The sequence below is a fragment of the Citrus clementina genome, unplaced genomic scaffold (assembly GCF_000493195.1).
Source record: "Citrus clementina cultivar Clemenules unplaced genomic scaffold, Citrus_clementina_v1.0 scaffold_5, whole genome shotgun sequence".
In the NCBI taxonomy this organism is placed as follows: Eukaryota; Viridiplantae; Streptophyta; class Magnoliopsida; order Sapindales; family Rutaceae; genus Citrus; species Citrus x clementina.
This window is the reverse complement of record NW_006262201.1, coordinates 14266438-14283105: the sequence shown is the minus strand read 5'-3', so window position 1 is coordinate 14283105 and position 16668 is coordinate 14266438. Positions and strand designations below refer to the sequence as shown.

The 16668-nt window shown below is 39.6% G+C and overlaps 2 protein-coding genes across 2 annotated transcripts; one reads left to right on the top strand and one right to left on the bottom strand.

The window, feature by feature from the left end:
- Positions 1-8936: 8936 nt before the first annotated feature.
- On the bottom strand, positions 8937-10067 carry LOC112097958 (class E vacuolar protein-sorting machinery protein hse1-like). Its single transcript, XM_024183549.1, has 2 exons — positions 9295-10067; positions 8937-9219 (listed from the first exon to the last, which is right to left on the bottom strand). The coding sequence occupies exons 1-2, from the start codon at positions 10065-10067 to the stop codon at positions 8937-8939; spliced, it is 1056 nt and encodes a 351-aa protein (XP_024039317.1).
- A 3991-nt stretch (positions 10068-14058) lies between these two features.
- On the top strand, positions 14059-14616 carry LOC112097957. The gene has a single exon (XM_024183548.1). It carries the CDS (start codon positions 14059-14061, stop codon positions 14614-14616), a length of 558 nt encoding a protein of 185 aa, XP_024039316.1.
- Positions 14617-16668: the final 2052 nt, after the last annotated feature.

Genomic DNA, 16668 nt, shown 5'->3' with positions numbered 1-16668 from the left:
TTGAGGAGGCTATTAGGGAATCAAATCAGTTACTTCTATTTTAATCGCTTAGTTTCCATTTAATTGATGTAAGACATTTAAGATAATTAGGATCCTGATTTAATTTAAATTCTTTCCTATTTACTTAGATTAGGATTCTGATTTGATTTAGATTCTTTCCTATTAGGGAAGATTTAGATTCAGATTTGATTTTTGGGTTAGGATTTATTTCCAAAAATTCTTGTAACCAACCCTATATAAAGTACTCATATTCAATAAATAGAGAAAGAAGTTTTTGATGCAATTGGTGAGAGAGTTAATTCTCTTTGGTTCTTTACGAACTCTTTGAACTTATCAGATTTCTGTGGCATTCAAATTCTTGATTTATCAATCAGACCATCCATAGCTGATTGTGGCATCTTCACATACCAAGGTTAGTGCTTTCAATATGCATTGGGTTGAGGTTCCATTCCATTCTTGGTTTAGATTCGATCTTGGGAACTAAATTGATTAGGGTCGCGTTAATTCTTGACGGGGTTCGTATCATAGATGCATTCCTTACGCGAGAGCTTTGAAACGGTACATTGTGGGCCCAAATCCAACATTATATACCCAAGCTACGGTCGGTTTAAAATCAGTGGCTCTGCATTTGGCCTATGCGGCTCTAGGTTTTAATTTTAGGATTTTTTTTATGTTTGTAAGTTAAATTAGGGTTAGCCACCTTATATAAACACTGTTTCATGTTCTGTGAAGAGGCTTTTGACAATATTAAGTTTTGATATCATTGGAGAGGATTTTCTCAACTTGTTCTTGAAAGAACTTTCAACTTATCAAAGGAGTTGCTAACCTTTGTAGTGCCTTATTTAGCAAGTTGAGTTCTTGAGACTTGGCTTCTCAAGGGTTTAATTTTTTTTTTCCAAATTCTAATCATATTGGCTTTCTTGGGTTCTTAACAATCTAGTTGTGGGTTTTTCTAACTAGATCTTGAGGGGTTCTCATCATTTGGTATCAGAGCTTAGGCATCAAGGTCAGATTCATCTATCTTTACTGTTTCTCATTCTAGTTTGAGATTTTTCATTCTTGTTCTAGTATTCTATATATATGAATAGTGCTGCATGAACAATATTTTTAGATTTTGTTTTTATTAATTTTGCATACTTGTGGTTTATTTTCTTTAAATCCACAAATTTTAACTATTCCTTTCCCTAAATTCATTCAAATTTCAATTAGTTTGGGTTTACAAAAAAAATGATAATCATAAGAATAATTATATTTGGTGATCTCCTTTGTTTCTTTGTTTTGTTATTCTTGTTTCTTGGACTGTGATTGTTAGAGGTATTATACTTTGTTGCTTTCCTTTGATAGAGTCATTAGTTCTTAAAGAATTTGATTGCAAGAGTGTGCGAGCACAGCTTCTGATAAAAGCCTATTTGAGTGTAAACACGAGTGTAAACGCGTCGGGTTTGTGAGGTTTATTATTTTTTCTCTATTTTTTTACTAACATCTCTTTACAGTTTACGTCAAACAACTAATATGAATGATAAAAGTGAGGCATAACCCTCCACAGTGGACCTTACTTTAACTTTGAAAGCAATGCACCAGACATTTGAGAAGATAAATATGAGGTTTGAAGAGATAGGAAGTCAGTTCAGGCAACCTGGGGCTGCCATTGAGAGTATTCAGATGAAGCAAGATATAACGGGAGAAATAATAGGTGTAGATATGAGCCTATGGATGAATATGAGGCAGATAATGAATTTTGGGAAGATGATGGTATTGATCGAGCATCCGAAGTACATAGGGATAGAGTGAGATGTAGAAGAGGTAGACAAGAGAGGGGGTATATGAGAGAAGACGAGGATAGGGATTTAGGTAAAATCAAAGTAACCATCACTTCGTTTCAAGGACAGAGTGACCCCGAGGCTTACTTTGATTGGGAAAAGAAGGTTGAGTTGATCTTTGATTGTAACAATTATTTAGAGGGGAAAAGGGTAAAGCTAGTAGTTGTTGAATTCACTGACTATGCTATTATTTGGTGGGATCAGTGGGTGAATAATAGGAGGAATTATGAGAGGCCTATAGCTACATAGGTGTAGTTGAGAGTGCTTATAAGGAAGCGGTTTGGTCCTAGTCATTACCTTAGCGATCTATATATTAAGCTACAAATCTTTACCCAAGGGTCGAAGAGTGTAGAGGATTACTATAAAGAGATAGAGATTACTATGATTAGGGCTAATGTAGAAGAAGATAGGGAAGCTGCAATGGCATGATTTTTGATCGGGTTGAACAAAAAGATTTATATAGAGTTGGAGGATATAGTCCACATGGCTATGAAGGTGGAGAGGCAATTGAAGAGGAAGGGTATGGCTAGATATACTTTAGCGTCTTCAAAACCATGGAAACTAAAGTGGAGTAGTAATGAGAGAGGAAATAAAGCTATCAAGATTGAACCACCTAAGGCAAGAGAAGATTTCAGTAGCACAAACAAGTCTAAGGCTGAATCTAAACCATAGAAGAATCGGGATATAAAGTGCTTCAAGTGTTTTGGATTTTGGATACATTGCTTCTCAGTGCCCAAATAAGAGAGTTATAGTGATGTAAGATAGTGGGCAAGTAGTGAGTGAGAATGAGAGTGATGGTAGAGAGATGCCAAAGTTGATTAATGCTAGTGATAATGACGACGTTGAATAACCTACAAAAGGTGAATCCTTGGTTGCTAGGCGTGCTTTGAGTACACAAATGAGTGTTGATGACATGGAGCAATAGAGAGAGAACATCTTCCATACTAGATGCATTATGAATAACAAAGTGTGTATTATGATAATAGATAGTGGGAGTTGCACCAATTTATCTAGTACTAACCTTGTAGAAAAGTTAGGGTTGCCCTTGCTAACCAAGGATTGGTAACATTTACTATTGAAAAGTATAATCATGAGGTGCTTTATGACGTATTCCTTTACGTACTGGGCATTTATTATTGGGGAGGCCATGGTAGTATGATAGGATGGTGACACATGATAGGTTTAGGAATAGATATAGCTTTGTCAAGGATGAGAGAACTGTGGCTTTTATTCCTTTGACACCAAAAGAGGTCTACAATTACCAAATGAAGATGAGGAAAAAAGAAAGGACAACATAAAAAAGGTGAGGCCAAGAGTTTTTAGAAGAAAAAGAAAGAGAATAAGGCTAAAAGTGAGAGAAATGAAAAGAGTGAGAAAGAGGGAAGAGTAAAAAAGAGCTTCTTTGCAAGAGTGGGTGAGATTAGGAAAACATATAAAGTAAGGCATTTCATGGTTTTTTGCTCATGTTTAAAGAATCATATCTAACCTTTGATGACACTAACCCTCCTCTCCCTAGTGTTGTTACTTATTTGTTACAGGAGTTTGAAGATGTTTTTCTCAAGGAAATGCCTATTGGCTTACCACCCATTAGAGGCATTGAGCATCAGATCAATTTCGTACTAGGAGTTGTCATACCGAATAAACCAGTCTATAGAAGTAATCTCGAGGAGACCAAAGAGCTTTAAAGACAAGTTATGGAGCTAATGAGCAAGGCATACGTGAGAGAGAGAGTATGAGCCCATGTGTAGTACTAGTGCTATTAGTACCAAAGAAAGATGGAAATTGGAGAATGTATGTTGATTGCCGAGCCATCAATAATATTATGATAAAGTATCGCCAACCCATTCCTAGGTTAGATGATATGCAGGATGAATTGCATGGAGCTTGTTTATTTTCTAAAATTGATTTAAAAAGTGGTTATCACCAAATTCGCATAAAAGAAGGTGATGAATAGAAAACTGCCTTTAAGACCAAGTATGGATTGTATGAACGGTTAATTATGCCTTTTGGTCTTACTAATGCACCTAGTATTTTTATGAGATTAATGAATTATGTGTTGCGTGCATTAATAGGTCAATTTGTTGTTGTTTACTTCGATGATATTCTAGTGTACAATAAGTGAGCATATTGAGCATTTAAGATGTGTGCTAGATGTTTTGAGGAAAGAAAAGTTGTAAGCTAATTATAAGAAACGTACTTTTTGCAGGGCAAAAGTTGTTTTTCTTGGCTTTGTTGTTAGTGCAAATGGTATAAAGATGGATCAAGATAAGGTTATGGCTATTAGGGAGTGGCCAATGCCTAAGAGCATCACTAAGGTAAGGAGGGTTCACGGTTTAACTATTTTTTATTGGCGATTTGTTAAGGATTTTGGCACTATTGCCACACCTCTTATTGATGTTATTAAAAAGAATGTTGCATTTACTTGGAGTGTTGAACATGATAAAACATCCATTGATCTTAAGGAAAGGTTATGTTCTGCACCTGTTCTAGCATCACCTGATTTTAATCGCACTTTTGAGATTGATTGTGATGCCTCAGGAATAGGTATTAGAGCCAAGCATACCATAGAAGGCGCAATAAAACAGCTGTACGTGGCGTTGTTCTACCAAATCTACGACAGCACAAAGTCTGTCCTTAGGGCTAGTAGCCCGCAAGTTCTGGTTTCCAGCCGATATACATACTTTTCTTAGTCTTAAAACAGGGTACCAAACCATTTAAGAAATCATCATAAGTTTTCTGATGCACAGGATCCTTACGAGAAGGCAAGTGCAGAGCATACTTCCTTAAGGTTTCAAAATGAACAAATTTAACTCTTTATTTCTTTTCTTTTTCTAGATCTTCATTTGCAGAGAGAGAAGAGAGTTTAGAAATTCATAGTATTTGGAAACACACGAGAGTTTATTTCTTTTAAAGCTTCTATATCTTACTAGGGAGGGGAGAATTCTTTATATAGGAGAATTCTCGGGAAGATAGGATAAGACCCCTATCTTTTACAAAAGCAAAAGTAAAAGATACATGATGACACACGACTTTAATTATTACAAAGTGACAAAGTGGGCTTTAATAATTAAAGCATGCCTTTGACAAAAGTAAAGCTTAAAGTAAAAGCAAACTTTAATAATTATACAAGACAAAAGCATAAAGTGAAACATAATTATTACAACAAGACAAACTACTTTATGGAGAGCGGAGATTCATGTAGTCGTCTTCAGATGAGCTGTCGGTTTCATCGGGGTTAGTGTCACGAGAGGTTGGTGGGAAAAAGGTTTTGGAGAACTTTGGATGCTTACAGTGGGGACCACAGCAAGGTGGATAAGGGCAATTTCTTCGGTATCCTGGTTTAGAGGGTAATGACTGGGACTTGGGACTTGGCATTTGAGCGGACTTGTCAACTTTGGAGGGTTGAGATGATGATCCGGGTTCATACATGGTTGGCTGTGGAAACTGTTGGAGATGTTGGCTAAGGGGAAGGAATTCTTCCTATGGGTCTTGGGAGTCTTGGTAAAAGAAGTCAGTGTAGTCTGGTCGTTCTTCTTTAATGATGATGCCTGTAGACTTTGGTTTACATATGGCGGATGGAGTGGGGATCATGATGAGGTCATGTTGGGGACCTAAGGAGGTGTGGAAGATGTCTTTGTGGGGCGGAGTTTGGTGGTTTAATTGACAAAGGTAGTTGTGCAGGGTGGATTAGATTTCATTGTCAATGACAGCTGGGTGAGGTGCAGTAAACCATTCATATACCTGGTCTTGAGTCCAAAAGAGATTTGTGTCTGGATGTTGGAAGTATGGCCTATGAATGATAAATGCTGATGTAAACAGTTGTGCTTCAGAGGCAGGCATACGTTCAAGATTGTAAATCTCTGACAGTTGTTGTAGCTTCTTTCTCCACCATGGTATTGGGGAGAACCATTCAAGTAATGTCTAGGTAAGAGAGGTGGCTTTGTCTGGATTAAGGAGATTGTTCAAAGTGGGAGTGATTGGTAGGATGAGCTTGGTGGCATAAAGAACAGTTAGGCACCAAATGTACCATAACTCATTTTCAGTGATTTCACTGGATGGAGCGAGGGTTAAACCTGTAAGGAATAGACTTTCTGGGTGGAAGGTGGAAAAGGGAAAGGAGTCTGTTATAAGGTAGGCTTTCATAAAGAAGCAAAAAATAGCTTTCCTTGCAAACTCTTGGATGGCAAAGACAGAAGAAAAGTTTTAGTCAAAGGGAAAAGTTTTCTTGGTGAGGGCTTCTGGGGGTAGGGATGTAGCCATGGAGATGATCGGAAAGTGGTATGTTGTGGAAAACAAGGTGAGAGGGTTTTCTGGTTTTGAGAGTCGGGAGAGCATATTAGGGATGAGGTTCTGGGATCCCTTTATATGCTTAACCGAAAAATCATATTTGGAAAACCAATATTTTTAATCTGAGTAACATCTTTTCGGGAACAATTTTACCTTTGAAATTAAGAATATTGGGGAAGGCTGAACTGTCCATACGGATAAGGAAATGATGTCCTATGAGATGATACTCAAATTTTTTGATGCCATTTTTTACCGCTAAGATTTCTTTGAACACGCTATGGTAATGCTTCTGTGTGTCAGAAAATTGTCCACTAGTGTAAGCGATAAAGTGTTCTTTGCTGTTGACTTCTTCGAGGAGGATGGCACCCCATGATTCATCCCTTGCGTCTGTCTGTAGTATGCGCTTTCCATCAGTAATCAACTTTAAGGGAGGCAGATTTTGCGCAATTTGCTTGAGAGTAGTGACAGCAGTTGTATGGTCAGCATTCGATTCTGAGGGCTTCTTTTTCAATAAAGCCGAGAGGTGGCGAGTGTAGTGATCCACATGTGGGATGAAATCACGGATGTAATTGATAATGCCGAGAAACTGTTGAACTTGCTTTTTGGAAAGTTGCTGATCTGGAAAGTGAAGCAACTCTTGGGCAATATGCTTTCCTGGCTGATAATGACCATCTTTTATTATCATACCAAGGAATTCAATATTGTTTGTAGCAATGGTGCTTTTCTTGGCCGATAACATGATTCCATGACTTTGGACAATATCATAGAATTGAGTTAATAGCTGGCGATGTTCATCATGTGATCCTGAAAAAAGCAAGATAGCATCAATGTAAATCAATGCATGATGCAGGATAGGCTGAAAGATGTTAACCATGGATTTTTGAAAAATGGATGGGGCAGTTTGGAGGCCGAAGGGTAGGACTGTCCATTGGAAATGGGCATTTGGGATACAAAAGGCAGTTTTGTAACGTTCAGAGGGTTCAATGCCTAATTGCCAAAAACCTGTTTTTAAATCAAATTTTGAAAAGATCTGGACATTTTTGAGAAAAGTAAACATGCTTTGTCGGCGAGGCAAAGGAAACTTGTCATCTTGCACAAACATGTTTAAAGGCTGATAGTCAATAACTAGGCATTTCTTTCCTCGGACAATTTCAGAATACTTTTCGACATAAAAGGCTTGGCAAGCCCATTGAGAACTTGTGGGCTCTATTAGACCTTGGGCTAACAGTTGTGAACATTCCTTTTGGGCTAGGAGTAAGTCGGAGGGACTCATTCCTGGATGAGTAGCTTTGGTCGGGTTAATGTCTTCATTGAGTTTGAAAGGTAACTTAATGAAGAAAGACCGGTTTTTCCATAATGGAGTAGGATGGGTAAACTCATAATGGGACTCTGGATAGAAATTCAAAAGTTTAGATGAAATATCCTGATAGGACTGGGGGGATTCAGATAAATTGTAGAGTTTAAGAATGGTTGTGAATGGTTTGAACATGGATTTGACTCGAATTCCAGTGGGAATGATTTGAAGGTGTTTGATTTGGTGAAGGATGTCAAAACCTAACAAGAAATCCTTATTAGGAAGGGTTGAACCGATAACCTTAGTCCAAATGACACAATTGGGGAAGATTTGAATACCAATAGGTTTTTTGGTAATCAAAGAGGTGGTGAATAGTTTGCCATTGACGGCTTTGAAATGGTCTTCAGACTTTGTCCAGTATTGTGATGGAAGAATATGTGGGTTTAGCATGCTACGTTGGGCGCCAGTGTCGATAAGACCAATGGCTGGGACGGGCCTTTGGAATTTTGAAGGCAAGATCTGGAGTTTGATGGAAGGTATAGGAACAGTAGTGTGTTGGTGGAAAATCACTTGGGACTGATCACTGTCTGAATCATCAGAGGAGTTTTGCAGTGCGAATACAGTTTTATCATTGGGTTCATCTTGTTCAAAGAAATAGAATTCTAATTCATCCCTTTCGGGAGAGTAGTCTGTAGTGGCTTGGAGATGCTCAACTAGCCGAATAAATTTTTCCCGTTTGTTGGGATAATCTCTGGCGTAATGGCCTTTTCTCTTGCAGATGAAACATCTGCTTGATTTTCTCCGTTTAAAGTCTATGGAAGAGGATGACTTCTTTCTAAAGAATCTGTAAGGCTTTCTGGATCTGCGAGGTCTGAATGAAAATTCTGGATTTTTGAATTTCCTAAAATGCCTTTTCTTCTTAGAAATGCAATCACAATCCTTTTTCTTCTGACATTTGATCTGCAAATAAGGCTTTTTGCAAGCACTCCGGAATGGTTCTTTATCTTTCAATAGTTTTTTGAAAAACTGTTTCTGCTCACAAAGTTTGTCAAGACAAGTTTTGGCAAGCTGGAAGATTTTACTAAGGGAGATGTTTTCAAGAGCAAGATTGGATGCGGTGAGTGTCTCTGTATGTCTGGTTGGAGTTCGTCTGGAAGGGAAGCTAGGAAGACATGCTTTAATGTTGGCTCATTGAATCCATTAAGCTTATAGAATAGTAAGGACATTCATTTATAATGGAAGTCAAGATCCTTAGCATTGAGTGAGCAGCATTTCATATTGAGATAGTCTCGGCGTGCAGCTTCAAAAACTGCAGAAGGGTCTCCAAGGAATTGATCATGGATAACCGCAAGGGCACTTGAGACTTCTGGTAATTGAACAAATTGTAATTGTCTGTATTGGCCTAATGAATCAAACCAATCTCTTAGAGCACCTGTAAAACGAGTAGCATATTCTTTAAGGACGGATTCAGTTGTTGCTCCTGGCCTTAGCATTTGGAGATCAATCCAAGCAGACATTTCATTAAGGCAGTCACGTCATTTATGAGATGGAAGATCATCAAATGTGAACCATGGACCATTTGACGATTTCTGACTGGGTGGATTGGGCTGGGCCTGGGCTGGAGGGGGTTGGTTTGTGGCAAAAGATTCAGGCATTTCTTCTTCAACTTCTGAGGGAATATCAACATATGGTTCTGTATGAGAGGTTTGGCCTTGGGCAGGCTGATCAGGTTGAGCCATCAAGATTCTGGTGATATCAGCATAGGACTTTGCAGAGTCACTGGTGGATGCTAAAGATTCTGTGTTAGTTTCGGTATAGCTATCAGAAACAGTTAGATTTGAATCAGAAGTTTGGTCATCGAGGGAAGATGAAAGGTCGACTTGGGCACTAAACTAGTGCATAGGTTCTTTATCCTTGGATTGAATAGGAGGTTGGGATAAAGATGGTGATGGAGGTGCGGGCGGGGATGCCAGCGTATAACCAGGAGATTGTTGGCCAGGGATGGAAATGGATGACTGATGAAATGTAACGGGTCGTAGTTGTGGTTTAGGCTTTGGTTTAGGTTTAGGTGGTGGTGGCAATGGATTATCCCGAAAAAGGGTATAAGTCATGCCAAATAACTTGGAAGGGTCATACTGTTTAATGGGGGAAAGTATAGAGGCAAATGGATGAGAAGTGGGACCTATGGAAGGGATAAGAGGCGATGTGGTAAAAAGGGTAGGTCTTTGTTTGTCAGATTCAATCTGAACAAGCTCAGCTTTTAAGCGTTTGATTTCCCTTTCCTTTTCATCAAATTCTGGGCCAGAATAGCGCTGGGCCAGCATGGTTCGTAACTCGGAATCGAGTTGAGCAATTCTAGACAAGATATTTTGGTGGATCTGCTGCATCTGTGTAGTGATGGAATCAACTTTCATCTCAAGTTGTTCAGTTCGTAAACTGATTTTTTTAACTTTTGAATTGATATGCAACAAGGTATCATTCTGTGCTCTGGCATTTTGGGTTTGCCAGTTAAGGACTGATTCAAAAGGTTTGGGAGGTTCGAGGTGGCCAGTTGAGGTAATAGCTGAAGGGATAAAAGGTTTAGATACCACATTTCGATGGGAATCTGTGTGAGTTTCTAAAGGAGGAAATGAGGAAGAGTAGTCTGAAGAGGTAGAAGAAAACATCATACAAGCTAGCGGTTGGACGAGAGGTGTTGAGTGTGGGATGAGAGAGGGAATCTTAGGTTTGCAATGCTTTGCAATCTATTTGAGTTCTTTTTTGTAGATGGGTAATGGAGCTGGTGGAGGTAGAGGATCTTGTGGGGATTTGGGTTCATAGGGTTGGCATGAGGCTGGAGGTTTTTTCTTTTTGGGTTTCTTTTTCTTTGTGGTTGCATAATCATCGTCTTTTTCCCAATCATCCCAGCAGGGACAATTAGGGTCACACATGCCGGAGCCAGGGGCATCCCATAGGAAATGACCATTTTGCTTGGCTGGATAAACATGGTAGCCTTCAGAATTGAACCCTGTAATGGGCAGATCTTCCTGGGCTATCTGAACAGCTATGATCATTGAAGAATAGGTAAAGGAGAGCCGAGGAGGCTCTTGTGGAGCACTTGGAGGTGGTTTGAAAGTCATTCTGACTGTTCCATCTTGTCGTCTTTCAAACATACTTTCAGATGTCTGAATTGGAGCTGTATTATTATGGAACTGTTCATAGTTGGAGATCCATTCAAGAGGCATAAGCTTGATGAGCTCATGTCGGGGAATTTGTCTTGGGATCTGGATGATGGTGGGAATTTGGTCTGATTCTGCTAACACCATGAGGGTGTCAGAGTGGTGTTCTGGAGTGGGTAGATCTAAGGCATGATTTTGAAGCCTATAGACCAGTTGGTGGAGTAAGGTGGCTATTTTGGCAGAGGAAATTTGTTCTGCACCTTGAATTTGGACTTGAACTTTCAAGGTTGTGGGCAAATTGGGATCTTGAAGAGAAAGGTTGAAATTTGGATAAAAGGTGAGTAAAACACTTCCTGCATGGAGAGTTATAAGGACATTGCCTATAACAGCATCTTGGTATTGTTTAAACTGGGTATCAAGCATAGCAATGCGAGCTGTGACCGGTAACCCTTTTCTCCCATGAAGGGTAAGGATTAATCGGATTCCTCCAAGATGGAGATGGGTATAACCTTCTCTTTTACAATTAGAAAGCAATTCGAAGGGAATTTCCAAAGTGACATATTGCTCAGCAGAGGTTGCTTGGAGAGCACATTGATCTAGGCGAGAAGACTGGATATATTCTTTAGGGTGTGGCCGTCTGGTAGAGATCAGGGTGCGAAGACTACGGGTAAAGGAACTGGAGCATTTATATAGCTGGTAAGGGCTGATGAGAGGGTAGGAAGACTCACTGATTTGGGCTGATTCAGGGATGTAGGAATATTCTACAAGGTTTTCAATCTTATTAGTGGTATGAGAAGTGCAAGATTTGGGTAAAGAAAGAGTAGAAGAAAGAGTAACAAGATTGGAAGAAACGGATGAAGTGGAAGCCATGAATAAGAAATCTCTCTGCTCTGATACCATACCCGTCCTTGAAAATTTCTATGTTTTCTAAATATCAGTTTTCATGACCAAAATGGTATGATTTAATTCTTTGTTCTACTTTGATTTCTAGTCCTTCAGGAGCAGAGAGATTTCTTATTCATGGCTTCCACTTCATTCGTTTCTTCCAATGCTGTTACTCTTTCTTTTACTCTTTCTTTACCCAAATCTTGCACTTCTCATACCACCAATAAGATCGAAAACCTTGTAGAATATTCCTACATCCCTGAATCAGCCAAATCAGTGAGTCTTCCTACCCTCTCATCAGCCCTTACCAGCTATATAAACGCCCCAGTTCCTTTACCCATAGTCTTCGCACCCTGATCTCTACCAGACGGCCACACCCTAAAGAATATATCCAGTTTTCTTGCCTGGATCAATGTGCTCTCCAAGCAACCTCTGCTGAGAAATATGTCACTTTGGAAATTCCCTCCGAATTGCTTTCTAATTGGAAAAGAGAAGGCTATACCTATCTCCATCTTGGAGGAATCCGCTTAATGCTTACCCTTCATGGGAGAAAAGGGTTACCGGTCACAGCTCGCATTGCCATGCTTGATACCCGGTTTAAACAATACCAAGATGTTGTTATAGGCACTGTCCTTACAACTCTCCATGCAGGAAGTGTTTTACTCACCTTTTACCAGAAGTCTCGAGTGCCCTTGCGGTTATCCATGATCAATTCCTTGGAGACCCTTCTGCAGTGTTTGAAGCTGCACGCCGAGACTGTCTCAACATGAAATGCTGCTCACTCAATGCTAAGGATCTTGACTTCCATTATAAACGAATGTCCTTGCTATTCTATAAGCTTAATGGATTCAATGAGCCAACATTAAAGCATGTCTTCCTAGTTTCCCTTCCAGACGAACTCCAACCAGACATACAGAGACAACTCACCGCATCCAATCTTGCTCTTGACAACATCTCCCTCGGTAAAATCTTCCAGCTTGCCAAAACTTATCTTGACAAACTTTGTGCACAAAAACAGTTTTTCAAAGAACTGTTGAAAGATAAAGAACCATTCCGGAGTGCTTGCAAAAAGCCTTATTTGCATATCAAATGTCAGAAGAAAAAGTATTGTGATTGCAGTTCTAAGAAGAACAGGCATTTTAGGAAATTCAAAAATCCAGAATTTTCATCCAGACCTCGCAGATCCAGAAAGCCTTACGGATTCTTCAGAAAGAAGTCATCCTCTTCCAGAGACTTTAAACGGAGAAAATCAAGCAGATGTTTCATCTGCAAGAGAAAAGGCCATTACGCCAAAGATTATCCCAACAAACGGGAAAAATCTATTCGGCTAGTTGAGCATCTCCAAGCCACTACAGACTACTCTCCCGAAAGGGATGAACTAGAATTCTATTTCTCTGAACAAGATGAACCCAATGATGAAACTGTGTTCGCACTGTAAAACTCCTCTAATGATTCAGACAGTGATCAGTCCCAAGTGATTTTCCACCAACAGTTACTATCCCTCGACACTACTGTTCCTATACCTTCCATCAAACTCTAGATCTTGCCCTCAAAATTCCAAAGGCCCGTCCCAGCCATTGGTCTCATCGACACTGGCGCCCAACGTAGCATGCTAAACCCACATATTCTTCCATCACAATACTGGACAGAGTCTGAAGACCATTTCAAAGCCGTCAATAGCAAACTATTCACCACCTCTTTGATTACCAAAAAACCTATTGGTATTCAAATCTTCCCCAATTGTGTCATTTGGACTAAGGTTATCGATTCAACCCTTCCTAATAAGGATTTCTTGTTAGGTTTTGACATCCTTCACCAAATCAAACACCTTCAAATCATTCCCACTGGAATTCGAGTCAAATCCATGTTCAAACCATTCACAACCATTCTTAAACTCTACAATTTATTTGAATCCCCCTAGTCCTATCAGGATATTTCATCTAAACTTTTGAATTTATGTCCAGAGTCCCATTATGAGTTTACCCATCCTACTCCATTATGGAAAAACCGGTATTTCTTCATTAAGTTACCTTTCAAACTCAATGAAGACATTAACCCGACCAAAGCTACTCATCCAGGAATGAGTCCCTCCGACTTACTCCTAGCCCAAAAGGAATGTTCACAACTGTTAGCCCAAGGTCTAATAGAGCCCACAAGTTCTCAATGGGCTTGCCAAGCCTTTTATGTTGAAAAACATTCTGAAATTGTCTGAGGAAAGAAACGCCTAGTCATTGGCTATCAGCCATTAAACATGTTTTTGCAAGATGACAAGTTTCCTTTGCCTCGCCGACAAAGCATGTTTACTTTTCTCAAAAATGCCCAGATCTTTTCAAAATTTGATTTAAAATCAGGTTTTTGGCAATTAGGCATTGAACCCTCTGAATGTTACAAAACTGCCTTTTGTATCCCAAATGCCCATTTCCAATGGACAGTCCTACCCTTCGGCCTCAAAATTGCCCCATCCATTTTTCAAAAATCCATGGTTAACATCTTTCAGCCTATCCTGCATCATGCATTGATTTACATTGATGATATCTTGCTTTTTTCAGGATCACATGATGAACATCACCAGCTGTTAACTCAATTCTATGATATTATCTAAAGTCATGGAATCATGTTATTGGCCAAAAAAAGTACCATTGCTACAAACAATATTGAATTCCTTGGTATGATAATAAAAGATGGTCATTATCAGCTAGGAAAGCATGTTGCCCAAGAGTTGCTTCACTTTCCAGATCAGCAACTTTCCAAAAAGCAAGTTCAACAGTTTCTCGGCATTATCAATTACATCTGTGATTTCATCCCACATGTGGACCACTACACTCGCCACCTCTCGGCTTTATTGAAAAAGAAGCCCCCAGAATGGAATGCTGACCATACAACTGCTGTCACTACTCTCAAGCAAATTGCGCAAAATCCACCTCCCTTAAAGTTGATTACTAACGGAAAGCGCATACTACAGACAGACGCAAGTGATGAATCATGGGGTGCCATCCTCCTCGAAGAAAGCAACAGCAAAGAACACTTTATCGCTTACGCTAGTGGACAATTTTCTAACACACAAAAGCATTACCATAGCGTGTTCAAAGAAATCTTAGCGGTAAAAAATGGCATCAACAAATTTGAGTATCATCTCATCCCTGTTATGGGCAGATCTTCCTGGGCTGTCTGAACAGCTGTGATCATGGAAGAATAGGTAAAGGAGAGCCGAGGAGGCTCTTGTGGAGCACTTGGAGGTGGTTTAAAAGTCATTCTGACTGTGCCATCTTGTCGTCTTTCAAACATACTTTCAGATGTCTGAATTGGAGCTGCATTATTATGGAACTGTTCATAGTTGGAGATCCATTCAAAGGCATAAGCTTGATGAGTTCATGACGGGGAATTTGTCTTGGGATCTGGATGATGGTGGGAATTTGGTCTGATTCTGCTAACACCATGAGGGTGTCAGAGTGGTGTTCTGGAGTGGGTAGATCTAAGGCATGATTTTGAAGCCTATAGACCAGTTGGTGGTGTAAGGTGGCTATTTTGGCAGAGGAAATTTGTTTTGCACCTTGAATTTGGACTTGAACTTTCAAGGTTGTGGGCAAATTGGGATCTTGAAGAGAAAGGTTGAAATTTAGATAAAAGGTGAGTAAAACACTTCCTGCATGGCGAGTTATAAGGACAATGCCTATAACAGCATATTGGTATTGTTTAAACCGGGTATCAAGCATAGCAATGCGAGCCGTGACCGGTAACCCTTTTCTCCCATGAAGGGTAAGGATTAATCGGATTCCTCCAAGATGGAGATGGGTATAACCTTCTCTTTTCCAATTAGAAAGCAATTCGGAGGGAATTTCCAAAGTGACAAATTGCTCAGCAGAGGTTGCTTGGAGAGCACATTGATCCAGGCGAGAAGACTGGATATATTCTTTAAGGTGTGGCCGTTTGGTAGAGATCGGGGTGCGAAGACTACGGGTAAAGGAACTGGGGCGTTTATATAGCTGGTAAGGCCTGATGAGAGGGTAGGAAGACTCACTGATTTGGGCTGATTCAGGGATGTAGGAATATTCTACAAGGTTTTCGATCTTATTGGTGGTATGAGAAGTGCAAGATTTGGGTAAAGAAAGAGTAAAAGAAAGAGTAACAGCATTGGAAGAAACGGATGAAGTGGAAGCCATGAATAAGAAATCTCTCTGCTCCTGAAGGACTAGAAATCAAAGTAGAACAAAGAATTAAATCATACCATTTTGGTCATGAAAACTGATATTTAGAAAACATAGAAATTTTGAGAATCAAAGGTCCATTGCTTATTTTAGTGAGAAGTTGACTGGAGTAGCCTTGCAGTATCCTACCTATGAGTTGTGAGGACCTTAAAAACTTGGCAGCATTATCTATGGCCTAAGGAGTTTGTGATACACATTGATCATAAATCCTTCAAGCATCCAAAGAGCCAAAGTAAGTTCAATCAAAGGCATGCCTCTTGGATGGAGTACATTAAGACATTTCCCTAGTGGTATCAGAGCCAACCGTCCCAAGCAAAGGTGGTATCCTTAGAAATTCTGAATAATCCTTCTTGATCTCCTAGAAGAAGATTTCAAAACATGGAAACAACTTCAACTTCATCCTCAACTCCTTTTTCTTCCTCATCCCATATTTCTCTTTCCTTTACTCTATCACTCCCAAAATCTTGTCAAAAAGCATGTTACCTCTAAAATAGAAAATCTTATTGAGTATTCTTATATCCCTGAATCTACTCAAATCAATGAATCTCAGTTTCCCGTCATAAGTCCCTACAACCTGAACAAGTAGAAAACTTCTTTCACCAGAAGTATTTGTACCCTAATCTCTACCAAAAGACCACTTCCAAAAGAATACATCCAGTCTTCTAGACTAGATCAGTGTGCTTTACAAGCCTCTCAAAGTGAACAATATGTCACTTTAGAAATCCCTCCAGATCTTGTAGCCAACTGGAAACGCGAAGGGTATACGCATCTTCATCTCGGTGGTGTTAGATTGATTCTAACCCTCCATGGCAGAAAAGGCTTACCAATCACAGCTAGAATTGCTCTCCTAGATACCAGGTTCAAACAGTATCAACATGCTGTTATAGGAACCGTCCTGACAACACTCCATGCTAGTAGTGTCTTGTTAACTTTTTACCCAAACTTCAACCTCTCTCTTGAGGATCCAAACTTGCCTACAACTATTAAAGTCCAGATCCAGGTCCAAGGAGCAAAACAAA

Excerpts from the sequence above, each read along its gene's own strand:
- LOC112097957 (XM_024183548.1), top strand. The coding sequence starts at position 14,059 with ATGTTATTGGCCAAAAAAAGTACCATTGCTACAAACAATATTGAATTC.
- LOC112097958 (XM_024183549.1), bottom strand. The coding sequence starts at position 10,067 with ATGTTTTCTTCTACCTCTTCAGACTACTCTTCCTCATTTCCTCCTTTA. Across the intron at positions 9,220-9,294 it reads GATAAAGAACCTATGCACTA|CTATACCGAAACTAACACAG; the intron begins GTTTAGTGCCCA and ends TGTTTCTGATAG.